The 27,124-nt window shown below is 51.5% G+C and overlaps 1 protein-coding gene across 1 annotated transcript in view; it reads right to left on the reverse strand.

Annotated features, from left to right (window-relative positions):
- The window catches only part of FMNL2 (formin like 2), a 70,787-nt gene that overhangs the window by 31,965 nt on the left and 11,698 nt on the right, over nt 1-27,124 (reverse strand). The window contains exons 3-8 of the mRNA XM_029962186.1: nt 22,415-22,498; nt 14,175-14,255; nt 11,050-11,126; nt 9,515-9,598; nt 7,186-7,338; nt 494-602 (exon numbers count right to left, since the gene is read on the reverse strand). Coding sequence (XP_029818046.1) covers nt 494-602; nt 7,186-7,338; nt 9,515-9,598; nt 11,050-11,126; nt 14,175-14,255; nt 22,415-22,498 — 588 coding nt within the window. The remainder of the gene's footprint in view (nt 1-493; nt 603-7,185; nt 7,339-9,514; nt 9,599-11,049; nt 11,127-14,174; nt 14,256-22,414; nt 22,499-27,124) is intronic.

A 27,124-nucleotide genomic window follows, 5' to 3' on the forward strand; every position in this document is an offset into this window, starting at 1 on the left:
CAGGCTTCCCTTGTTTTAGCAAAAAAAACCAAATCCTTGGAGCTCCCTGGACAAACTGCACAATCCCTGTATCCCACTGGAAAGAAAAAAACCCTCAGGAAAATCAGGTTGGCTTTGGTTTAGTTGGTTCACTCCCAGTTGTCCCATTGCCTTGCCATAAACACTTACTGAGGAAAAACAAGGATTCTTCTGGAAAAAAAAATCTCCTCTTTTTAAGCATTAAGACTAAATGCTGAGACTAATTAGAACCTGATTGGCTGCAGGTTTAATTAGTTAGTGCCCAATGAGCACATCATGCCCAGGTTCACCTGTGCCTTCCCACCTGCAATAAATCACCTGCACAGGTAAATCAGAACTGTGTCCTGCTGCTTCCCATTTTAATAATGAGAATGGAAATATTTGCATCGGTTCTACCTTCCAAATTCACCCCGAACTTTTCCTCCCCCCTCCCAACACTGAAAAAGTTCTGTGGTGTCAAAAGGCAATTAATTACCTGGTAGTTCATTATGGCCCTCAAGCACATGATGCAGACGTGAACATCGTCCTTTTTACTCACTAATCTGGAGTTTTTTAGTGTTCTTCGGCTTGGCAAGGTGTTGTACCTGCAGAGAGAAGCAGCTCTCATCAACCACAGGGCTGGTTTTAGGGGGTGAGAAGGAAGGAAGAGAAATATCCCTCCACTGGGTGAGAAGGAAGGTGTTTCTCAGGTGAACACGGGGCAATATTCATGAAAATAAAGCAGGAAAAGGGGCTGGGATGTTCACACAAAAAAAAGCAGATGTTTGGCTCCACAGACCAGGAGCTGCTGTGCCAGTGCAGGGGACAGTAAATATTCATAATAAAGACATAAACAAGAAATACCACACTGAATTATTGTGATTCACTACTCTCTGACACAAACACCTCCAAATTCCCTCCCTTCAAATGTCCAAACCAAGAGGAACGAGGGGGGTCGTGGAGCTCTGCCCATGGAGAGCCCACAACCCTCAGCCTTCAGCAACTCCTCCCCTTGGCTTTCATTTTCCAGCAGTGCCAAGATGAAAGAAATCCCAAAATTCAAAGCAGGATTCAATCAAAAGCCTTCTTTTCCCCCCCTCCCATAAATATGAATGAATAAATCAGCTCAGGGCACTGCAGGAGGATTTCAGGGCTCTGGGAAAGATTGACCCAGTTTTGGCTGAGAACAGAGGGTGGTTTCAGCTGAATTTTGGGGAGTGGATCCTGTGGATGGGACCAGGATTGTGCCTTGGAGAACCAGGACAGGATGAGGCCGATGGCTCCAAGCTCCTTGGATTGGGGCTCTGCACCTGGAAACTCTGGCAGCTCCTGCTGGGAATGGGGCTGCCAAGGAGCTGCAGCCTGGACTGTCCCACCATCCTGCCTCCTTCCCATGGATCAGCTCCCTGCCCACACAGACCCTGCACCCAGGGACTCCTTCACTTCCCAAATGTCCCTTCCTGAGATAAAAGAGGAGCAGAGCAGCCTTCAACTGGGAGTCTGAACTGGGAAGTGTGGAATTGCTGCCAGTGCTGGCTGGAGAATGTGGAACCACACCACACCAGCCCATTTCAGACATTCATTTCTCCAAGTGAGAAAACCCGGCAATAAAAGGATTTTAAAGTCATTTCTAGTCAGAGATTGTCCCTACAACGACTTATCTCAGCTTTAAACCACTAAAGGCTGCAGACACTGCTTTCCTTTACATTTTAAATCAGCAGATTAATGAGATCTTAATCATGGAACTGATAGGAGAATAAACTTCCTCAGTGCACCAGCTCCTAAATTTCAGAATGCCTTTAGCCATCTGACAGTTAAGAAATGGGGGGAGTCTCCCTAAACTAATAAAAGATGATGATAAAGCCAGAATTTGGCATTTCCAGATTGGTCTCTTCCAACCCAAACTGTGATCCTCCAAAGCATTGTGGGCACCAGAAGGAAGGTCTGAGGTGAAGCCAACACTCCCTCCCTCCAGAGAGGTGGAAAAGCCCCACAGAAACCCAGCAGGGCTGCACAGATCCCATATGGCCCCACCTGCCCCCAGCCAGGAAAGCTGCTGGTTTGGAGCCTGGAGATGTTCCCTGGGGGATCCTCATGAGCAGCTGAATGGGCAAAGCCAGGGGCAGCAGTTGTGTCCTCCTCCCACATCCCCAGATGACCCTCCCCTGGGGACTGTCCCAAGGCACAGCTCCATCCCTGAGCTCCTCTGCCTTTCCCACAAATCCCGAGGCAGTGACACTGAGAGCCCACAGGGTAGGTTGGAGGGGCCCACAGTGGGTCACCTGCTCCAGCAGGGCCATCCCAGAGCACAGGGATGTGGCCACATTGTTCTGGGATATCTCCACTGAGGGGGACTCCAACCCTCTGTGGGCAACCTGTCACCTCACTGTTCTTCCTCCTGTTCAGGTGGAACTTCCTGGCACCAGTCTGTGCCCGTTCCCTCTTCTCCTACTGCCTGGCATCACCAAGCAGAGCCTGGCTCCAGCCCCTTGGCACATTCCCACTCCCACCCGTGTCAGTGTCCCACTGGGGTGAGACCCAGGCATGGAATCTGCCCTGAAGAGCAGATCCAATCCCTACATTTCCATCCCTTCCCTTCCCCAGATGCAAATCCCCTCACGTGGACCCGAGTGCCAAAAATTCACGAGGAGTTTTTGCACAGCAACTCCTGAACAACAACAACAGAGCTGAGGCTGGAGATGCTTCCCCTGCCTCAGTAGTGATCCCAACAATTCCCAGTGTTTCTGCTCCCTCCCCAGAGCAGGGCAGGCTGCTGGGAGCTCCGACACCTCCCTCCAGCCAAGGGAAGGGTGGCTGAGCTTCTCCTGCTTTTCCTTCATTCCTGGTTCCTGAACACTTGGCTGAGCCCAGCAGCTTGGATGACTCGTTGGGTTTGATTTCCTGTCTGCTGCAGGTCAAGGATTATGTCACCACGAGTATATTTATCCTGCTAATTCAACTCAGATGGTTCCTCTTTTTATTTCCTCGGCCCCTCCTTTAGAGGGGAACCATAAACCTCTTCTCCCAAAAAAAAAGCAGGGGCAGAGAAGCTGAGTGTGGGGAAGCTCCTGCAGTGGATAATGGGTTCCTCCTGCCACTCTGGACCCTCTCACATGTGGGGAAGGAGCTACTCCATAGTTTTGGGACTTCACTGCTGGAGGATGGGGGGAAGAATGCAAGATCCAGGATTTCCACAGCTGGGATTCTGCAGCCATGTGGGAAAACAGACAATCATTAAACCCAAGGCTAATCCTGTGCTGAAATACAGAGTTTTAGGGTTCTTTTCTCACCCACATCTAACAGAAGAACTTTCTGTTCAAGAATAACTCACTTATCATTTTTATTTCCCTAGGGACATGGAGATGCTCCAGGGCTGGAGCCCCTCTGCTCTGGAGCCAGGCTGGGAGAGCTGGGGGGGTTCCCCTGGAGAAGAGAAGGATCCAGGGAGAGCTGAGAGCCCCTTCCAGGACCTAAAGGGGCTCCAGGAGAGCTGGAGAGGGACTGGGGACAAGGGATGGAGGGACAGGACACAGGGAATGGCTTCAAAGTGAAGGAGGGAATTTTAGATGGGATATTGGGAAGGAATTGCTGGCTGGAGAGGTGGGAGGCCCTGGCACAGGTTGCCCAGAGAAGCTGTGGCTGCTCCTTGATCCCTGGAAGTGTCCAAGGCCAGGCTAGATGGGGCTTGGAGCAACCTGGGCTGGTGGAAGGTGTCCCAGCCCAGGGCAGGGGATGGAATGAGATGGGATTTAAGGTCCCTTCCCACCCAACCCATTCTGGGATTCCATGACATGTGCCCAATCCAATGCAGATTTACAATGCACCACATTAATTCCAATTACAGCTGCTCTCTCCTCTCATTTTTACCTCATTTTCTGCTAAAAAAGCCCCTCATCTCTCCCCTGGCTCCCTGGAGAGCAGAGGGCAGCCCAGGATGGATCTCACCACCCCCCTGGCAGCTGGCCCAGCTCTCCATGGGCTGGGACTGCTGGTTTTCCTAGGGGTTGGGTGGGTTTTGGGTGACATTCCTGCAATTGGATTGGTGGTGGTCTGGAAACTGGGGGGGGGTTGTATTATCAACATCCTCCTGATAGCAGAAAGTGGCTTTAGGGGAGGAAGGTTTTGGCACATCCCACAAATTTGGGGTTTTTCTGATCCCTCAGAGCTGATCACAAACATGCTCTGTTACATGAGGAAATATCTGACCAAAAGGATGTTTCCCAGGTCCCTGAGCAGCGAAAGTGTTAATGACAAAGCCCAAATTAAAGGACTGCAGCACACGAAGCCGTGTCAAATTAAAGCCCAATTAGTGAAGGCACTCAAAGCCCATCTATGGATTGAGCTCCCTGGGCCTGGATCCTTCTCTCCTCGTGGAGATTTTGAAGAATTGAAGTTTCTCACTTCAATCCACATTAAAAACTCCAGTATTTGACTGGGAAGAAAGGGAATTTCTAATGGGCTGGGCCTCTGCAAAGGCTGCATTAATATTTATCTGACAGGAGACTCTGACTCTCAGCAATGCTCCCTCTCCCAAAAAAGCAGCAATAAAATCCCCAAAGCTTCAGCCCCTTTTTTATCCTCCTGCCCTCGTTTTGGAGTCGGTTCCCCAAATCCCTGTGCCTCCTCTTCAGGAAAAAGCCCTCAGTTGCCAAGGAAACCCAGAGAGCAGGGAATTGGCAGGGTTTAGCACTGTTAAAAAGAGCTCTGGGAAGGCAGTTGGAGTCGGGGTTGGAAAGGGATGGGCTGAGCCACCAAAGGGACACACAGAGCTCCGTGTCCACCCCAGGCCAGCTCCGGAATTTGGAATTATCCCGGTAAGATTTGACAGCCTTCTCCTTTCTCATCCAAGAGGGAGGAGCACATCTTTCAGTCCAGCTGGGCTGCCCCTGGATCCCTGGAAGTGTCCAAGGCCAGGCTGGATGGGGCTTGGAGCAACCTGGGCTGGTGGGAGGTGTCCCTGCCCGTGGCAGGGGTGGAATGAGATGAGCTTTAGGGTCCCTTCCAACTCAAACCAGCCTGGGATTCTGGGATTCCTCTCTCCCATTTCAATGGTTTCCATGACAAAGACAGAAGAGCAGAACCTACAGACACATCTGGGTGTCCACATCCCAGAACCCTCATTTACCACTCAGTGGCAGGGCAGGAACCTCCTGGTTTTGCCCAAAAACATCATCCTGCACACCCTCCTCACTCGATGAGCACCTACCTTGCTCTCAAGAAAAGATTCTATTTCAATTATTTAGCAATTCCACAAAAAATACAAAAACCTTCTTAAAACCTCCCCACTTACCTTTAGCTTTTACTTTTTTAAATACACATCATCCCCAGGTATTGAAAAATACACATTTTCAAAAACATGCATTTTAGAACACAGAGTTAAAAAAAAAAACCCAAACAACAACAAAGACCAATCCAAATGTGCCAATTCCACACAGTTTCTGCCTAAACTGCCCCAGTGCTGAGATGGCTCTGGAGGGACTTGGCTGGAGAACAGGGTGTTAAATCCCATTTCTGTGCCGGTCTGGGGTGTGAATAAAGTCTCCATTTATAACAAAAAGATGAAGTAAGATGGACAAGGACCAAAGGCTCGTGTTTTAAGGAATAAAACTAACACCACTACTTGCAGCACGACAAAGGGAACTCGGATCTCGCTTCCAAGTCAAGCCCGTCTCACGTCCTCCGCGAAAATCCCGCCCTACGGAAGCCACTACTCTGGGAATTCTATAATGTGATACCCACTGCTTGGTACCCTCCTGGGGGGCAGCCCCAATCCGTGTGGATATCAGATTATCTGGCATGGGGAGCAGTGCTGGCCCCTGGCTCCATGCCCTGCACAGCCCCGGCTCCGGAGGACCTTCCACTCGGGACTTACGGGATTTTCCGGCCGGGAGCCTCATCGGCAGAGCCCCAAGTGAAGCTGCTCCAGAGGCAGGTGGCTGACCAGCAGCTCTGGCAGCGTTTGAACTCAAGTTGCTCGGGCAGAGAAACCAATCTGATGGTGTGTGAGGGGAGGGAAGGATGAGAGAGAAGCGTTTGAGGGGGAGAAGGGAATGAAGGGGACATTGAGATGGGGAACCAAACAGGTGAGGAATAAAGGGAGATGTGAGAAAGGAAAAAGGATGGAAGGAAACGAAGAGAAACAATGTAAGAGACATGTAATGTATTCCCGACTCAGGCATTTCTAATCCCAAGCTCTCCTCCCAAAAACAGATGGAACCAGCACAGGGCTCTGCCATTCCTGTCAGAGCAATTACAGAGCAGAGAAAACAAAAAACACTCACAAAAATAATAAATCAACGGCTCAAGTGATTTTGCTGCACTCCAGAGCCTGGATTTCTTTACCAGAGCTGTGCCTGTCTCCTCCTCTCCACTGCCTGAGGGCTGGGAACTAAATTTTCCAGGTACTGCTCCAGAGCCACTTGGGCACTGAGCATCAACCCAAGGGTCACCTGCCTGGCAAAGCAAAACAATCTCTGCTGGAAGGAAAAAGCTGGAAGCCAGTTCTCCCCGGCTCCATCTTTTTTGGGACTCTTCTACACTCACAGGGCTCTGTAGCAACCAAAAATATCCCAAGTCAGCCAGCACTCCAGGTAACACTGCTGGAGTCTGAGGGAGGTCCTCACTGTGGTTTAAACAGTGGAGCATCCAAGGAATGGAACAGCCTTGTCTGTCAGCCACTCCTGGGAAGTGAGCCTGCCTTTTCCACACATTAAACAATAAGAAAAAGGCAGGATTGGGAAAGAGAGACTCCGTAGCAAAGCCTGGGGTGGTGGGAGAGGGACACAGGTTTGAAGGATGGAAGTGGCCTTTCAAAAAAACAACAGCTCCTGTTGGTGGCAGCGTGGAAGGAACGTGCTGCTGGAAGAGACGGGACACAGATGAGAGCCCCGGACTGGCTGGGCCCATGGAAACCTTGAGACATGTTTTGGAGCAGAGGAATGGCTTCCCCTGTGCTTTGTAAGGGGTGGAAATGCATCCTCAGGCCATCCTGCCCTTGGGAATGGGCAGAGTTATCCCTGTCCCTTCCCCAAGTGTGTAACGCTGTCCCGTGTCACTGGCTGGGCACTTCCCACCTCACACCACCAGCACAGCCACACGTTCCCTAGAAATGTCATGGCTCTGCTGGGAGAAGCAGGAAGGTGGAGGATACCCCAGTGGGAGAAGGTTCCCCATCCCACGGCCTCGTACCGGAGCGTGGAGTGCCGGCCCGAGCGGGAGACGCTGTTCCCAACCGGGGAGGGCAGGTTGGTGCCCCTGTGCAGGTCCTCGATGGAGCGGCTCCAGGGCTTGGACTTGTCCATGGAGTTCTCCACGCTGTTCTCCAGGCTCTCAAAGTCAAACCTGAAAGGGAAGAGGAATTCCAGGGCCAGGTGAGACAGAAGAGATGCCCCGAGTTTTCCTCCCTGTGGGTTTGAGGGGAATCACAAAGTCATGGGACAAAGCCAAGTCTGACAAAATCAAATGAAAAGCCCTCCAAGACCATCGAGTCCAACCATTCCACCAGCTGTTCCAAGGGCCCTTCCCACCCAAACCAGCCTGGGATTGTGTGATCCCTGAGGTTGGAAAAGCCCTCCCAGCCCATGGATCCCCCCTGTGCCCAATGCCCCCGTTGTCCCCCAGCCCAGAGCATGGCCAGGCTTTCCTGGGACACCTCCAGGGCTGGGCCTGTAGCAACCCACCACCCCAAACATGTATGAGGTAAAGGGAATGCTAATGGTTAATAACATTCCTTATGTGATCCAGTGAAATAGTGATGGAAAAGGAGACCTAAAGACAATGTGGGGCTTGAGGGACACAGCACAGTCCAGGGAAACGGGATGAGCTCCAGAGGGGGGAAGGAAATCCCAGAATCACAGATTCTTTCAGGCTGGAAAAGGCCTCCAAGAGCATCAGGTCCAACCATCCCCCAGCACTGCCAAGGCCACCATTAACCATGTCCCCAAGTGCCACATCCACGTGGATTTTCCATCCTTCCAGGATCAAACAGCTCCATATTATTCCACCTCAACACAACACAAATCCAGCACTGGCTGCTCTGCTGAGGGAACAGCTCTGCCTTAAAGGAAAGAGTGGGAATGCTGGGACCCCTCTCCACTTCATCTCAACAAATCAGTTGTCCAAGTACCGGTTTGGTTTCTTCCCCCAACACCGTGTTGGCCTCACAAATCTCCCAGCACGTGCAATAAATCACCATCATCATCCCAGCCCCTTCCCTGCCCCTTGTTCTGCTATTCCAAGCAGGAATTCTTGTTCCCTTTACAGCTTTGGAGGTTGTTACTCATGTTTACCATGTCAGGGGGGAAAAACCCAGCGAGTCACTTGCGGACATTTGTATAAATTTAGGAAGAGAGTCTTCCTCTAAACACTTCTTTTAACTCTGCACAGTTTTTTCCAGTTAGTCACATTTTAAAACATATAATTTCCCTTCATTAATTTTTCTGCAAGGTCACCAAAAATCCCTTTTCTGTGCAATGATATACCATAAATGTGAGGGCTGCTTTGCTAAAAATAGATTATCAGTATCTTAACCTAAGGCTTCTTTTTAGACACTTTTATATCAAAAAAATCTGCTACAATACCCTGAATTAATATGGATATAATGTCCCATTCCTGGAAGTGTTCAAGGTCTGGTTTAGTGGAAAGTGCCCTTGCCCATGGTAGGGATGAGCTTTAAGGTCCCTCCCAACTCAAACCAGTCTGGGATGATTCCATGATAATAAATAAATTAATAAAATAAACAAATACTTGGATTCTCTGCTGAAAATCTACTTCCAATTCTGTGACATAACAACTCATGAAAGCTCATTTTCCCACTCTGCTCTCAGAACATGTGTCATGATTTATCACCCACACAACTAAATAAACGTGACCCCCAGCTACCCAGATGTCAGAAGAGAAAAAAACTTGGTTTCCAGCCTTCCCAACTTGCAAAATGCCCCCCCTGGAACTCCTCCTGTTTTCCTGGAGCACATCTGCTGCCCAGGACACCCCCAGCTCTGCCTGTGAGCAGTGCCTGGGGTGTGGATGTGCCCTTTGAACACAGCAGGAACACAATTCTTAGGGTTGGGCACCGATTCCAAACCTCTTTCCAAGGGAGCCTCCAGCCTTCCACACATTTGTTTTTTGCACCCCTGAGATGATCAGAGGCCAAAGCTAAAAAAATGTGTCAGTGCAGCCCTGCAGATAAAAAATCTCAAGGTTTAAATTCAGGCTTGGGGTGAAATAATTCCAGACTCAAATTACCATTTTCTCTGCTCTTTAGACCCAGAATGATGGAATTATTAAAGCTGGAAAAGGCCTCCAAGATCATCAAGTCCAACCTTTGAGCAAACACCACCTTGGCAACCAAACCATGTCCCCAAGTGCCACATCCACTCATTTTTGAAGTGGTGACACCCCCACTGTCCTGGGCAGCCCCTTCCAATGCCTGACCACTCTCCCAGTGATGAAATATTCCCTAATATCCACCAGGATCGTGTATTTTCCGGCAGGAAAGCCCCAGGAATGTGTTACTCACGTGACTGCATATTGTGCAAAGGACAGGTACTCCACCAGAACATCCAGGCCCTTGTTCTCCTCATTCAGGAACTCCCTGACCCACCTGTTAAAAAAAAACAGCAGAGCCTTTCAGGGCCTTTGGGAAGCCACTGGAATTCCCAGATAAACTGGACAAGCTGCACCACTGAGCAAAACCTTAATTCTCACTCAGGAAAAAAAAAAGCTTTTTAAAATACCCTTTATTATTTAGGAGACTTTAAAAAGCAGCCCTTTAAATGGTTTTACAAATGTACTAAACCCAGGGGGGGTTTTTTGGGATGGTCACCTCCAAACACACAAAGTCACAGGGACCTGGTTTAGTTTTTATCACATCTTGATCTCTGAAGGTCTGTAAAAGCCTGGAGGCAGCACAGCAGGAAAAGAATAATCTGATGGATATCCTGGATGTGCATCCAGCAGTAATTTTGCCTTCTCTTTTTAAAACCTATTAACCTGTTCCAGTGAATTTTGGCCCCTGAGTTTCACAAAAGAATTCAGAAAAGTCAATTATCTTCCTAAGATTTTGAAGATGCCAAGTGAAAGTTTGGAATTCCATCCATTTAGGGGCAAAGCCAGGGGGCCAAAGAGGCTCAGCCCAGCCCAGCTCAGCTCTGAACCCCAAGCAGGGCAGCAAATCCCCCTGGGAGTGGGGAGGTACCACTGGAATTACAGGGCATCCAGGGAGGGAAAGGGAGCCCCAATCTCCCAGGGTGGGAATTCATCACCTCTGAGTTATTCTGGTCTTCAGGCTTTGAATCCTTCTCTGTTTACCTGCTAAAATAACCAGCCTGGTGTTCAATAAAGTGGATTTTGAAGCTCATCCTTCAGCCCAGTGAAGCAAATAAATGAACATTGGTCCTGGAGCCTCTTTGCTTGAGCTGGGGCAGCACCACAGCTCCTCTTGTACATCCCAAATCCACGGGGCATCATCCCAAATCCACAGGGCAACACGCTCAGGTGCCTCAGTGCTCTGCTGGGGAATCCTCAGTGTGGGAAAATGAGGTGGGAATGTCGAGGGGAATGGGATGTCTGACAAAAAACCAAACCTCTGGTGATTCTTTGGCTATTTGAGAGGAATTTTCTGCTTTGTGGAAGAGAAACCCTGGTAATTTTACTCCCAGCCAGGCTTCATGAACTGCACCATGTTACAGGCACTGAACAGCAGGGGGAAGTTATAAATAAATAAATAAATAAATAAATAAATAAATAAATAAATAAATAAATAAATAAATTTAGCTCTATTATTATTCTAGACACAACCAGGTGCTGAGCACGAGCAGAAGTTGCTTCAATGTCTCCTCAGCCTTCACAGAGATGTGGATGAACCTCTCAGGAAAGGATTAAAGCTGAATTATTCTCCTGAGGATGCCCAGCTCTGCTCAGCTGAGCCCCACGGGCTTTAACAATCAGTCAAGTGCCATCACTGCTCGACAGGCAAAGAGATGTTCTCTCAAAGACATCCATCAGCAGATGTTAAAAAATAAATCTGAGAGCAGAGGCACCAAAATTTCTTACCCAATGTGGTTTGTCCTTAAAGAAATTTCCAGTTCTCGCAGCACTTGAGTCGACTCCTGGACTCGCCTTCTGAACTTCTGGAACGGAGTGAGCAGCAAAAACATCAATTAGAGTCATGGGGTGCTATTAAAGAATATCAGCATCTCAGATTGAATAAAGAAAACAGTTCCCAGGTAAACTGAGAACTCTTCCAAATCCCCAGGAATGCAACAACAACACTCCAGCAGTCAACAAAAACACGCGTGGAGAAACCACTTCTGTTCCCGGGAACATTCTGGAGTTTCCAGGATTAAGAAAATTAAAAGCCTGTAGATAAATAAACATTTCTTTATGAAACAAGCTTTGGTTCAGCATCAAACTCTCTGTTGAGGGCTAGAGCAGATCCTCTCCTTCCTCTGCAAAACCAGGTGGAGAGAGAGACAACGAGGTCGCCTCCTCTTCCATCTGGAGAAGGATTGTCTTCCTCTCCCCTGCCCGTGGAACAGTGCTAAAACAGCTGGATAAATTCTGGCACACCCTCATTTTTGAACAAGGGAAATGGGAGCCAAAGTGGATGAAGAATGAGAAGGGATATTGGGAAGGAATTCCTGGCTGGGAGGGTGGGGAGGCCCTGGCTCCAGGTTACCCAGAGAAGCTGTGGCTGCCCCTGGATCCCTGGGAGTGTCCAAGGCCAGGCTGGATGGGGCTTGGAGCAAGCTGGGCTGGTGGAAGGTGTCCCTGCCCATGGCTCAGACACAGCTTCTCTGCACCTCTTTGATTAGCTCAGAGCACACAAACCCAGCACCTTCTCCCCCCCAGAGCTCTCACATTGTAACTCCAGCAATACAAAACCTTCCCTCCCCAGAAATGAAGGTCAAATATTGATGTTTAAAGAGGCAGATGGTCCATGGGCTGGGAGGGCACGGCAGGAACTGTCACCCCCAGCAAGGCCAGGCTGCTCTGCCACCAGAGCAGGGAGCAATCAGAGACTCATGGAATATCCTGAGCTGGAAGGGACCCACAGGGATCATCCATCCAACTCCTGGCCTTGCACAGACAACCCAACCTCTGTCCCTGAGCGTTGTCCAAACCCTCCTGGAGCTCTGGCAGCCTTGGGGCTGTGCCCACTGCCCTGGGGAGCCTGGGCAGTGCCCAACCACCCTCTGAGGGAAGAACCTTTCCCTGAGATCCAACCTGAGCCTGCCCTGGCACAGCTCCAGCTATTCCCTGGGTGCTGTCCCTGGTCCCCCCAGAGCAGAGGTGGTGCTGCAGAGGTGGTGTTTCCTCCTCCTCCTGAGGAAGCTGCAGACCCCTGAGGTCTCCCCTCAGTCTCTTCCTGCTGAACACTCCAAGTGCCCTCAGCCCCTTAATGACCCAATTTGGTGCTTAACGAGCTCCAAGAGCCACCAAACTGCAGCTGCTTTAAAAAACCGTGTCATTTCAACATCTTTTTATTCCCTGCTCCAAAACTCAGCTCAGCCAAAAAGCAATTGTTTTCCTGGGAAGAGCCATTCCAACCCCAATTAGGAGCTGGAACAACACACTTCCAGCAGCCTGGAGCCACCTCCTCTTGGCCACGCTGGGGATCAGCAGCAAAACCACTGACACCACCTCAATCCCAGCAATAATCCCAGTAAGAGGAGTTCTCCCATCTCCATGTGTAAATCTTTCCATCCCACAGCCCGGGCTGAGGAAAGGCTGCGGGTGACACGGAACAACATCACAAAGAGGAACTCGGTTATTTTTAGGCCCTTTGGGTTTGTCATTGGTCATGGGACCCTCAGAGAGGCATCAGGATAAGAAAGGCCTCAATGTGGGCCTCAAGGGAGCGAAGCCAAACACTCCATGAACCTCAAAACCCCTCAGGAGGAAAAACACAAAGACCTTGTTCACCGGGTGCTCAAAACAACTCTGATCGGCCCCCGGCAAATCCAAAGGTTTCCAACTAAATGGGTTCCTACTAAATGGGCTCCTCCTCATGGTCAGAGGCTCCAACAAGAGGAGCACTGTCCCAGGGCACTAGGAAACACGAGCTGGAGCACAGGGCACTCCATGTCCCCTGTTGCCACCCCAGGGATGGAGCAGCACCTCCACGGAAGCCCCGTGTCAGGATCCGTGTTTTCCTGCAGGGCTTATTTCTGGCAGCACAAAGCTGGGATTGTTGAGGACGAGGCAGAGCCAGTCCAAGGCAGGATTGGATGTGCTCTGCTGCCTCTTTTTGTTGTTTTCCAGAGGCTCTTCCAGCTGTCCCACAGGATGTGAGCTGATGGCCAACGGGGTTAAATCCCAAAGGTTCAGCCATGGACTTCTAAATGGGATGAAAGTTTACTGACAGTCTAAAATCCTGGAGGATATTCCTAAATTTGCCCTGTGAGGGACTGGCACAGGTTGCCCAGAGAAGCTGTGGATGTCCCTGGATCCCTGGGAGTGTCCATGGCCAGGTTGGAGCAACCTGGTCCAGTGCTCACAGCAGGGGGTGGAATGGGATGACCTTTAAGGTCCCTTCCAACCCAAACCATTGTAGAATCCTGTGATTCCATGATTTTGTAACAAACCCACCAGAGCTGGGCTTAGTAATCTCAGAACCAGCCCCAAACACATCCCAGCACAGAATCCACACTCAGGGACACACGAAGGTCGAGTGAAGTGTCTGAGTCTCCCACAAGTGATTTCCAAACTATTTGGGATAAAATAACAGGCAAAAGGATGGAGGAGGCTGTGCCATGTAAACACAGCCCAGAGGGGGTGAACTGTGCCAGCTGCACTGAACCTCTGCCCTGCAAATCCCCAGGGAAAAGGACTCCCAACTCAACACCCCCTTCACAGGGGTGAGCAAAGTGCCCTCAGGCAGTGGTTTTAATCCCTGCCCACACAAGAGCCAGGCCTGGAGCTCAGCTCAGTGACAATTTGTCCCATTTTTATTGGAGTTGAGGTTGTTCAAACAAGTTGTGCTGTGTGTCAGATGGTCCTTTGCTTTCCAACATCTGCTGCCCTCCCCGAGCTGTGAAAACTGCAGCAAATTCCCAGTTCCTTTCGGAAGGGAGACTTTGCAGGGGATTTACACAAAGGCAGGAAGGAACCTGGACCCCCAGGACCATCCTGGATGAGGGATGAGGGACAGCAAGAGGAAACAGGATGCTCCTCACCTTCCTGGTGACTGCTGGGTCCAGATAGCCCTTTAATTTCTGGATGTATGTGTGTGGAGGATTCTTCACTTGGAATCTTTCCTGCAAAGGAGACAAGAATAAACATCAGCCACTTCAGAACATCTTTTGTATTTACTTATTCTATATATAAACCACATGCACACACATATATTTGAAGACTATATAATTAGGATATAGTTTGATATGTACATGCCTTATATTCCTAAGGATGTAATTTATGCACATATGATATGCATGCAAATAAAATATATTTATATGTATCTTGATAGTCTGAAATTGGATCTTTATATCAGATGCATAAAAATACATGTTACATATTCAGGGACAATTGTGAATTTTAATTACACAAACAAACACACACATCTGGAGTTATGGGGTTTCTGCTCTGCAGGAGAGGAAGGAGAAGGGATAGAAAAGTGGATGCAGGTCCATGTTTGATTGAAACCATCACCACAAAAGCCAAGACACCTCTTTTATCACTTGGGAAAAGCCCAAAACCACATTGCATGGGCATGGGAAAAAAGTCTCATCATTCCTTGTTGGGATCACAGGAAGAGTAGCATTATGAGCAAGAACAGTTTATCCCACCAAAGCTGCTGGGAAACACGAGCTGTTCCATGAGGAGTGAGCTCTGTCCAAACCTGTGAAGAGCATTACCAAAAGTCCTGATACTATTTGTATCTTGGAAGAGTTTTAAAACTATTCTGCCCCCTTCCCTTGAGGAAAGACCTCATACCAATTTCCTCCTGAAATGTCCCATTTTATAACTGTTATCTGAACCCTCCCTTTATTAGGTCAGGATGAAGTCTTGACTACATTATCCCAAAGTTATTCCAGAATGAACAGGACTCTTCTGCCCAGTCACCAGAACTGTCTGAACACCACAAGTTCTTCCTGTTTTTATCTTGCTGTAAAAAAAGTAATTCATGGTGGTCAGCAGGAAAAAATGAACACAGGAGCCTGCCCTGGTCCCTCAGCCCTGTTGAGAGCTCTGAGGACACGGAGCAGACTCGTCTTTCCTCTTTTCCAACCGAATTCTTTTTCCAGGCACATTCACACCTACAGGCCAAACACGGCTCTGGAATTGGCATTTCCTTTTTTTATCTAAAAAACAGTCCAGAAAATGCAAAGTTCTTCACTGACAGCTCCTCTCTGGCCACAGTGACACCGACAGGGCCTGTCCTGCTCCATCCTCCCCCGGCACGGTGTCCATGGCCACGATTTCCTCTTGGCTCCACAGCACGGATTCCTGGAGCCAGCCTCCTCTCAGATGGTTCCCATGGCTCAGACAGACCCTTTCCTGGAATCACAGAATCCCAGGATGGAAGGGACCTTAAAACCCGTCCCATTCCACCCCCTGCCATGGGCAGGGACACCTTCCACCAGCCCAGCTTGCTCCAAGCCCCATCCTGCCTGGCCTTGGACACTTCCAGGGATCCAGGGGCAGCCACAGCTTCTCTGCCCAACCTGTCCCAGGGCCTCCCCATCCTCCCAGCCAGGAATTCCTTCCCAATATCCAACCTAAATTCCCCTCTGTCAGTTTGGCAGGACGCTGCTGGGCCGTTCTGAGTCAGCCTTACAGCCCCCCCAGGACAGCGAGGTTTTACACTGGGCATAAATATAAGTTATTTAGCAGCATTTTCCACCCATTAACCCCTTTTAAAGCTCCTTCCCACTGGCAAACAGACAAAAAAGCACTTTGTAAATGAGAGTCTGGGCCATGGTTGGCCAGTAAAGAGCTGTGGAGGTACCTGGACCTCAGAGACCACCACCATTCCTCATTTCCCCCCTCAACAGTTCCATATGAGCTCCAGAGCCGCTGCAGCACTTGAATAAGCCCATCATTTCCTACAAAACCCACCAAGGTCGAAGTGTTCTCACTGTGCCACTTGGCATTCGTGCCCAAATACTGTTCTTTGCATCTCCAAGTGGTGGAGCACCGAGCCAAAGGTCACAGAATGATCCCAGAAGGGTTTGGGTTGGAAGAGACCCGAAGGATCATCCACTTCCAACCCCCTGCTCCTCCTGACAGCAGCATCCCAGCCCACCAAGGCTCCACCTCCCCTCTCCCATTTACCCCTCCCTTTTTGGGGGGTTCTCTCCTGCTGGGTTTAGTCTAATCCTCCAGAGGAGCTATTTTGCTCTTAAGGATTTATTTCTCTTCCCAACTAATCAGCTGCTGAAGTGACAGGAGCTTTTCCCAACTGCCAGTTTTAATAGTTGGAGTCTTCAAAATGAAACGTTTAAGGAGACTCAACGAGCACATTCTGCAGTCTGGACTGCAGATACTCAATGTTTGTGTTTATTTTCTTAAAACCTGGCTGTAATTATGTATTTATGTAATAATCTCTACAGCAGTTTCAGTTAAAAAGATGCTGCTTATTCCCATGAAGTGGAATCCTTTGGGCTGAAGGATTTTAAAGCCATTATCCACAAAGAGCAGCCACCAGCAATGCTTTTCCCTAACAAGTGACCAAGAACCACTTGTGGGAAACATCTCCTAGTCCTGGAAAGATTTTTACAGCCCCTTAAAGTGGTTGTTTGGTGGGGGTTTTTTTCTGGTTTGGAAAGCCATGAGGGATTAGCCTTTAAAACTGCCCTTTCCTGGCTGTGATGACTGTCTGGGTTTATCCAGCTTTGACTGTTTTACATTAGAGGCTCATTAAGAAGCTGCCAGAACCAGGGCTTGGTGCTGTGCAGAGAGGGCAGCCCAAGGCTTCCTGAAGCTTCTGGATCACCCTCAGTGCCTGGTTACAACTCTCCTGCTCCCAAAAAACTGACTGGGAGCTCCCACTGTAGCTGGGAGCTGGTTGGAGGCTGGTAGTCCTCTTCCCATGAATGCCGTGGAGTTGGAGTCCTCTCATGGTCCTTCCCGGGAGCGTCCCCACAACCACAATTCCCAGCCAACACCAAGGCCCTGCTCTGCAAAACCACGTGCCTCAGAAACCAGAAATAAAGAGCTAAAAGTCATTGCTTTCTCCTGTCTGCTCCCCCTCTCCACTCCTGGCAATTCCCAGCTGCTCCCTGGCCAAACCTGCTCTCGAAATCCCGATTTTTATGGCGAGGCTTTGACACTCTTTGAAGGAGGAGGTCGGGGAGGGTTTTACCACACACATATAAAGTTTAAACCCCAGCTCTGAGTGGCCAAACTTTGCTCAGCAAACAGCCTAAGCCAGGGGGTGACATCACGACTGGGACGTGGTGGCTTCTCCTCCTGGTCCTGCCAGGATTGAGCCGTTCAGACACAACAAAGTTAATCCATCCCCATGGAACCTGTTTTATCTCCCATGTGTGACTCATGTGAGCACCAACATTATCTGCAGCCCTGAGAGAGGCAGAGCAGCAGTAACTCACCACTGCCTTTGTCAGCCACCTACAAAGCAAACTAACTTAATTCCCGAGGATAAAGGCCCCTTTTTCACTTGGAAAATCCCCGAGGATGTGGCTGCCCCATCCCTGGAAGTGTCCAAGGCCAGGGTGGACAAGGTTTGGAGCAACCTGGGCTAGTGGAAGGTGTCCCTGCCCATGGCAGTGGGTGGAATGAGATATCTTTAAGATCCCTTCCAACCCAAACAATTCCATGATTCTGTAATCCAGGGAAAGAGCATGAATGCAGCAGCACAACACGCTCCTGTGCCTCTTTTATCACCAGTATCCAGAATTAGCCCTTTCTTTCCAGATGGATTCAAAAAAATGGGGGCTGGGGGGGCATTACTTCAGCAGCCAAGAGGAAGTGCTGGATTTCTGCATTTCCTCTTCCACAGGATCCCACAAAGACCTCCATGCATCCCTTGGTCACGCGGATCTGGAAAACGTATTAATTCCGTAACCAGGAAATCGTGGCTTTTCCAACAACCCTTGGCTTCCAAAAAACATTCAGGACATTTTTCTGCATCAGCACACATGTTATTATCATCATTATCGTTATCCTTGCTAAGCTGTTTCATTCCTAGGATTCACAAATGCTCGGCGAGCACACGGAGCGTCCGATGGGATCGGAACCCCACACGCTGTCGGCGCCTGCTGGGAGAGCAGAGAGCCCATGGATGGAGATCACTGGGGAAGGAGATGGACAAGGCAGGGCTGGACACCAGTGTCTTCTCCTTCCTGAGGCACAAACACATCATAAAGGCGGTTCATAATTCCCACAGAGCCAGAGCGTGGCTTGATCCTGCCCCGAAATCCAGCCAGGCCCACCAGCAGGACAACGTGGCACGTGTAAGTCTCCTCATGGAATGAGACGACAGCAGCTGCTCATCTCTGCACTGATCAGGAGGCAGAATGAGCCATTTCCACCACAGTGACTTTCCTGCCAAGCCAGGCCACCAGCACCTCTGGAAGGGACCCAGCCAAGCTGTGTGAGGGAGGGATGCTCCAAGGCTGGAGATCAGCCCCACCACACCGAGCCTTGGACCCCCTGTGCCTCATCTCCAACCACTCTATCCCTCTGTGTTTGATGTTCCTCAAGTCTCCTCTCAGGGCCACCGAGTCAGGCAAATGAAGCCAGTGAGTGTCTCCAAGTTCAACAGAGTCCACTAAAACACGTTATTTTCTCCCCTGTATTTCCCCACAGCAGGGGAGATTCACTGAGAGTCACTATTGGGTTTTTTAAGAAAAGGCTCTCAACCCAGAGGTGTAAATGCAGCCCTCGGAAAGAGATGGAAAATGCTTGGTTGGATATTGGCAAATTGGATCTCTGTTGCCCAAGGGTCAGTGGCACCCCGTGGTAACATGGCCCCTCCAGCACACCTCTGAGGGGAGGTTTGGGGCTCCCCTGAGAGATTTGGGACAAACAGGCAGCACAACATTCCCACAAAACCCTGCTCCTCACTCCATCACCATCCATGGAGATCTATGGATCCCCTGGGCAGAGCTGGGGGTTCACCCAGCCAGGGACTGGCACAGCACAAGCTCCTAACCTGGGGCTGTGCATCCAACATTCCCACACGCTTCCCAGTCACACATGGAAACAACTCCTGACGTGGCACATGGAGCCCCCCCAGGGCACCCAGAGGGGCTGGTCTGGGGTGAAATTTCCCCCAAAAGAGGCCTGGAGGGGTCAGAGCCCCCTGGAGCAAAGCTGAGGGGTGGCACAGGACCCCACCCATGAGCTGCTGGACAAACCCACCAGCACCTCGTGAGCTCCACGTGGCCACCAGCCCCCAAACCAACCACCCTCCAACCAACCAAGCCCCCAAAACAACCACCCTCCAAGCCAACCACCCTCCAAGCCAACCAGCCCTCAAACCAACCACCCCCCAAACCAACCAGCCCCCAAAACAACCAGCCCCCAAAACAACCAGCTCCGGCCTCCTTTGGGGGTTGGAGAACCTGCTGAAGCTCCCCAGTGGGGATATTCTGGGTGTGAACCACACCCCTTTCATTCCAGCCCCTCAATCCCCACACCCCTCCCGTGCCTGCAGAGGTGAGGACGTGGTGATGCCCCTGCCACCATTTGCCATTAGAGGGCAATGAAGAACCTTGGAAGATGTTCCCAACCTCTTCCCTCGGCATCCCTGTCCCTCTGGAACACCTCATGGCACCCAGCTGGGGAGAGAGGCCTCGAGGACACCAAAAGAGGCCTCGAGGATCCCATTTCCTGGCTTTCCATACCAAGAAACAGCATCCACTTCCCTGCCTGGATCCTTCCCAATGCCAACCCCACAGATGACCAGCCTTGACCCTCTCCAGGGTGGGCAACAGGTTTCCTGGCTTTGCTCTTCTCCTCCTCCTTGCCCCCTAAGCAGGGGTAGGGAGCAAGCTCTGAGGACACCAGTGCAATGCTGAGATGCTTCCAAGGTTTACAGACAAAGGAACACAAAATTCCACATGGGATGAGTCCTCCACAACCAGCCCTGCAACCCTTACAGTGATTCACCAAGGAGCACATAATCCTACTCATGGCAGATTATTATGATTATTCTTATCATTATTATTATTACTAGCATCAGTAGGAGACCTGTAGCTCCCCACTCTTGTTAATCCCACTTTTGCAAAAGTGAAAGTTCCTTTAGGGGGCCAAACTCTCTCCAATATTCTCAAGATATTCCACATGCAAACATCCAGGATCTGATTTTCAGACTATTTAGAAAATATCACTGCAGATCAATCTCTGGGTACTGTCTCCTTTCAAATATAAGCTGGAAACCAGCACAGGAGTCAAAGAGTTATTTCCCTCAAGCTGTTCCATTCATTTACAAGCAAAACCAGGTGAAAATGGTGTAGGGGTTGAAACCAAGACAAAAAAATACCAGTGAAAATATGCCCCCACACCAAACTCAGCCACTGTGCACAAACCCTGCTCCTGGCAGTGCTTTTGGCCCCGGAATTCCAGGGACACACATCAATATTTCACACCCCATATGCTGCCTTTCCGTGCTTTTCCCAACACCTGCTCAGGATGATCTGATTTAGAGGGGCTGGGACTGACCCCAGAGAGCCCCTCTCTGCTCAGGAGTGTCCCCCTGGATGGCTGGACATGGGAAGGGTGGCACATGGTCACCTCCCCTCCTCCTCCTCCTCGCAGTGCTGGTTCCATCAGCCCTGAGCCGCTTCCCTGCCTCTCCAGGCGATGGGAAGCGGCCTCATCCCAACCCGGGGGTGGACTGGAGTTGTGCAAGGAGCTGCTGAGAGCCACAATTACTCCAGATTGCAGATTTCCTTCCCATCTGCTCAGCCCTCCCATCCCCGAGCTCGGCAGTGAATCAGCAGCAGCTGCACAGGGTGGATCAGCTCCGAGGTGGGAATTTGCACATCCAGGCTGGGATCAAACTGCTTCTGCCTGTCCTGCTGCCAACTCGGAGCAAGGGCAGCACACGGACTCCAGCACGGAGCTCACGCTTCCCTGAGCTCTGAAAACACCCAGGAAACAAATCACGGAATTACAGAATCCCAGAACTGTCTGGGTTGGAAGGGACTTAAACCTCATCCAGTGCCACCCCCTGCCATGGGCAGGGACACCTTCCACCAGCCCAGGTTGTTCCGAGCCCTGTCCAACCTGACCTTGGACACTTCCAGGGATCCAGGGGAGTCCACAATCACTCACAGTAGTTCCTGCAATTTTTCAGTGTCTCACTAAACCAAAACTTTAAATAGGTCGAGCTTTACATTCTCTGCACAGAAAACTCACGAGAAAAGAGCAAGTAATTCTTCATTCAGCTCTACTTTAAGGTACCCGTGCAACGGTTGTAAACTGCCAGAGGGCAGGGATGGATGGGATATTGGGAAGGAATTCCTGGCTGGGAGGGTGGGGAGGCCCTGGCACAGGTTGCCGAGAGAAACTGTGGCTGCCCCTGGATCCCTGGAAGTGCGCAAGCCAGGTTGGAGCAACTGGGCCTAGTGGAAGGTGTCCCTGCCCATGGCAGGAGAGTGGGACTGGATGGGCTTTAAGGTCCCTTCCCACCCAGACCAGTCTGGGATTCTACAATTTTTTCAGAGGCTCCACCACTGTCTCAGCTAAATAGGAAATGTCCCATACATGTATTTATCCAAATATTCCTGACCTCCCAGCATGACTCCTGCCAAACTCCCACCCTGGTATTCCTGTGTTTTATATTCCAATGAACCACCCTCCTTTTCCAGCCCTGGATCAATTATTTCCATCAGCCCTTCCTGCTGCACTTCCCGGCAGATCCCGATTTTGCTGCTGGCTCCCAAATGCACATCCCACCTTTTCCACACTCCGTTTTCCCCAGCAATGCCACTCCTGTTTATGCACCGTGGCAGAGCCAACCTGTTAATTGTTGTGTGCCCTGCCAGGCCTGCCCAGCTCCCACACAGAGATGCCTCAGCATCTGTCGCTGCCTAATCCGAGGTTGTCTGCAGCCTCTGGAGGTGAACAGGAGTTCAGGCTGCATCACCAGCCTCCTGTGCCTCAAGGTGACAGCTACTGCTGGCAGGGACAATGCTCGGGACGTGGGGACCCAAATACTCCCTGGATTGAGAGAATTTGCTCACGACACAGGTCAGGACAGACCCGACTGAGAGGTGACTGCAGGGGCAAAATCAGCAGCACTGGGCACCCAGAGGACACACAGGGTGACTGTAACATCAGAGGGGCAAAAAGAAAGGAATTATTATGAGTAGGCCAAAGAAATGAGTGTTTCCACTCCTCAACACTGGTCCTCTGGGAGGTCCCTTCTCAGCCCAGGGACGCTCTGAGGAAGCAGTTGGTGCTCTCAGTGAAAACAGCTCCCCAAACCCCCCCAGAGCCCCCTCACCTGGTCACAGATGAGCTCCCACTTCTTCTCGTTGTCGTACTGCCGCAGGAGCCGGGCCTTGTCGGGAGGCAGGTTCATGGAATTCTGTGGGGAGAGGGAAACACCCGTGAGGGACCGGCGGGCAGGGAAAGGCCGGAGCGAACCACGGCGGCGGGGCTGCGGTTGGGGAATTGGTTCCTGGGAGCTCCTGGTGACAGAACTACTCAGAAAAATCTCCTCTGGATGTTGGTTTTGGCCCCAAAAGCACCAGTGAATCACGGGGCACCCGGGGGCAGGGCTGGGTGTGAGGCCACGCGAGGTGAGAGAGAGAGGACCCATCCTGAGCTCCAGTTCCCTTTTTATTAGGAAAACGTTCTTCCCTGTGAGGGTGGGGAGGCCCTGGCATAGGTTGCACAGAGAAGCTGTAGCTGGATCCCTGGAAGTGTCCAAGGCCATGTTTGATGGAGATCTGAGCAACCTGGGCTACTGGAAGGTGTCCCTGCCCATGGCAGGGGGTTGGAACGAGATAGGCTTTAAGGTTCCTCCCAACCCAAACCATCCTGGGATTCTATGACCAGCCACCTCCATCCAGCAGAAAGGACAGGAATTCCCTGAGCTGCCACAGCACAGGAGTCACCTCCCATCCCAGAAGGGTCCCTGGGGTGCTCCAGGTGTCCTTCCCTTTCCCTGAGCACACTCCTGAGGGACACACAGTCTCCCCTGCAGGCTGGGGGCTGCACAAGACCACTTGTCTCCCAAACAGACCATGAAATGCCATTTCATTTTATTCCAACAACTCTTCAGGTTGTTAAACGTCACCACCTGGACCTTATCTGGGTACCAGAGATCCCAGGGGTGGGACTGCTGCTGCCCAACCCCCTGAGATAACAATCCCAGCCTGGGAAGGCCCAGAGTCAGGAGGAAGGGGAGAGGCAGCAATTAGGTGATGCCTATCGTTTGCTGGCTCCTTTGATGTCAGCACAGATCTCCTTCCACCCTTCCAGGGGCACTTCTCCAGGGAAGGGCGGCACAGGCTGGCCACTGGCTCCCAAGGCAGCTTTCCACACCTGTGCTCCTGGAGAACTGGGGAATGCAAACCAGGAATTCAAGCACCAGGGCTGGAGAGGATCCCTATCGGCCCAGCAGCATGGAGCAGGGGCAAGTGCTTGGGTGGAAAACTTGCTGAGCACCTCTTGGTCTTCAGCACCTCTTGGTCTCCAGCACTTTTTGGGCTCCAGTTTAAATTCCCAGACTGGCCCCAGCTATGCCCAGTTAACCCCTGAGGAGCACAGTCCATCCAGGACTGCTCCCAGGGCATGAGGAAGAGCCAGCTGGTCCCTGTGTGTGTAGTGCAGCAGGAATCAATAAATCCATGGCTTGGCACCAAACCTTCCCTCCAGGATCACACCCCTTCCCAAGCTGTGCCATGGGCAGCCCTACAGCTTTATCACAAGAGGATCCTCAGGACCATCCCAGACCCACACTCTGCTACACCCCTGAGCCCAGAGCTCCTCTGTTTCCTCACACAAACCCCCATCCCAGGGAAGGGAAGAGGAGGGATGTGGACACTCTGAGCTGCCACCAGTCCCACCAAGAGCAGCTGCCAGGGTCAGACACCCCAGGCTGCTCAATGGCACCTGGAAAATCAGGATTTCAATAAACCCCTGGCAGGACTGCAGGTGCCCAGGGGTCCCTGTGCCAGGACATGGTTTGTGTAGTGCTGACCACACTGCTGGGCACCACAACAGCCAGGAGAGCCCTGGGGGATGAGGGATTGCTGAGAGGGAACTGGCCATCCATGGCAAAGATTCCCAGCAGGGTCTGGGTCTGAGGTTTTCCCTGCTCAAATCCCAGTGCTTGGGTCTGACACAGGACACTTCCCAGGGCTTTTCCATCTCAGCTGAGGGTCTCCCCACTCCCAGCCAGCCCTGGGGGCAGCAGTGCTGCCCTGACCCAGCTCCCTCCCAGCTGCTGGTCCAGCTTTCCCTCTCCCTGGGTTTCCTGGCTGGAAAACAGGAGAGCTCGGTGTGATAGGAGCACAGGTGGCATGTCTTCTCCAACCTGGAGGAGGCTCAGGACAGGGGTCCCCCTCACCCCAGGGCATCCCCAGGAGCACTGCTGGGATGCAGCCACCACCTGCCACCAAGCACAGGAGCAGTGACACCATCCACAAGTTCCATGTGACAGCAAACTCCTATTTCTGGGAACACAGGGGACCCCAAGGGACCCCTCCAGTGCACTTGTACCTCCTGCTCCACTCAGGAGCACGGAGGGGGTGAGGACAGCGAGGGTCCCCAGCCCATCCTGCCACCTGCACATTGTGTTTTCTCCTCTGCCCTCCTTCCATCCCAGCCAGAGTGTCACCTGCTGCCAGGGATCCCCTCCACCAGCTCCCAGGGATCCCCCCACGCCTGCTGCTGTGATCCCTGCTCTTCCTAAAGCTTGCTCTCCATCAGATAACAAATACTCTTCCTTTTGCTCATCTCTGCTGTCATGTTGACAGCATTTACAGGCTCTGATGGTATCTGTGCCTGATTCTCCTCTCAGTCTCTCACCAGGCTCCTTATCAGTTCTACTTATCATTCAGTGCACTCCTCGGTATTTTTCCTGGGGGTTCTTCCCTCATTCCTCACCTCTGAGGATGCAAACATATTTCACAGCTACACTGGAGCTCAGCTGTAGGAAAAGCTTCCCTGTTTACCTGCAGTACCCCCCCTGTCAAGCTCTGATCTCCTTAGAGCTAATCAGCTTAGGCACCAGGCTGGCACTGGGACAAGAAGCCTGCCTGGAAACCCCTGTACAACCCAGGCATGGCAAGAGTTCAGCAGGGCTGAGAGCCTGCAACAGGGCAAACAAGAGCCAGGCAGCAGGTCCCAGTGATCTCATCCCAAAATGAATTCCATGTGAGCTCACTCTGCTCCAGGGACTCCTTCTCTCCATGTTGCTTTGCTGCACAAACCACCTCAGGTACCACTGGGGCTCAGGTCAGACCCCCCTGCCCTCTCCAGCAGGGAAAGTTCTTCCTGAATTATTTATGAACTGTTTGTGCACCTCCCAGGTTCAAACCCCAGTGGGTGATTTGCACCTACTCACTGCTCAGGGAGGGATTTAAAGCCCTTTTGACACCTGCCTGTGTTCAAGTCCCTGACCATGGCATGGACAGGACCCAGGTCACCCCAGAGTCCCTCCAGTCCCTCACTTCCTCTCTGCTGGAGGGAACTGGGAAGCAAACTGCCACCTTGGTTCCATGTCCAGCCTAAGGCAGGTGTGGATCTATTAGAGAGCACCCAAAGGAGGCCACGAGGGTGGGGAAGGGTCTGGAGGGGCCACATGAGGAGCAGCTGAGGGCACTTGGCTTGTCCAGCTGGAGGAGCCTGAGGGGAGACTCATTGGGGTCTGCAGCTTCCTCAGGAGGGGCAGTGGAGGTGCAGCTCCAATTTCTGCTCTCTGTGACCAGGGACAGCACCCAGGGAAGGGCTGGAGCTGTGCCAGGGCAGGGTCAGGTTGGATCTCAGGAAAAGGTTCTTCCCCCAGAGGGTGGTTGGCACTGCCCAGGCTCCCCAGGGCAGTGGGCACAGCCCCAAGGCTGCCAGAGCTCCAGGAGGGTTTGGACAATGCTCTGAGGGACAGGGTGGGATTGTGGGGTGTCTGTGCAGGGCCAGGAGTTGGACTAATGATCCTTGTGGGTCCCTTCCAGCTCAGGATATTCCATGACTCCCTGATTCTACATCATCCCTTCCCTCAAACCTGCACTACCACTGTTCTTCAGCTGGTCTTACTCTTGACAACCACTCCCTGCTGGAAAACTAGTTCCTAAGCTGTGATATTTTTACTTAAATGGGAAGCAATATATTTTCTTTCCATCTCTGCATGGCCCTGCACCAACGGGCTTCCTGAAATCCAAGTGTGCTGCTCCTCATTGCGTAACTCCGGCTGTTCCAGCAGGATCCGTGGCAAGGAAGGCTCCTGGACTGGCCAGCTCGGCCTCACCAGCTCCAGCAGTTTGGACTCCACTCATACCCAAGCAGATGACTCGCTGTCTGGGTTTCTTGTTCTCAGTGTTTCAGTGGAATGACTCACAAACGTCTCCCGGCCACTTCCAGCCCTCAGGACTGTGGCCTTCACACATCCCAGAGCTTCCAGTTAACTACAGGCCTGTGACCTGTGGTTTCTATTTCCATCTTTACCCAATTAGAGTTCTGAAGGCTCCTGAGAGTGGAATTATCCCCCCTGAAACAATCCCAACTGCTGGTAGAAGGGATGGCCCCACTCCCTCCTGTGGTCCCCTGGGTCACCACCAACACTTGCACAGCTGGAGACCCTTTGCCAGCAGAGCAGAATTCCATCAGCTCAGGAAGAGCTGAACCTTTATATTGGATACTCAGCTTCCATTAGGATTCCTTGCAAACCCACTTCTGCCAGTGGCAACAGCAGCTGAAGCTGCCCCACTGTGTTGCACCCACTGCTCTGCATCCCCATCCCCATTCCCTCCTCATCCCCATCCTCATTCCCATTCCCCTCCCTCATTCCCAGCTGGCCCTGGGAATGCTGGACCCACACACTGCTGTGGCTCACACCAAACATGATCCAGAGTAGAAATAACCATTTTGGGCCAAACTCTTTGCCCCCGGCCAAGCCCCCGTGCCCAGGTGAGCTCCGAGGCTCTGTTCTGTTCCTCCCTCCTGCAGCCTGAGGAAACCAGGCCCGCCTTCCCCACCACACTCCAAATTT

This window comes from Manacus vitellinus, unplaced genomic scaffold (genome assembly GCF_001715985.3).
Source record: "Manacus vitellinus isolate BGI_N305 unplaced genomic scaffold, ASM171598v3 scaffold_43_pilon, whole genome shotgun sequence".
NCBI lineage: Eukaryota > Metazoa > Chordata > Aves > Passeriformes > Pipridae > Manacus > Manacus vitellinus.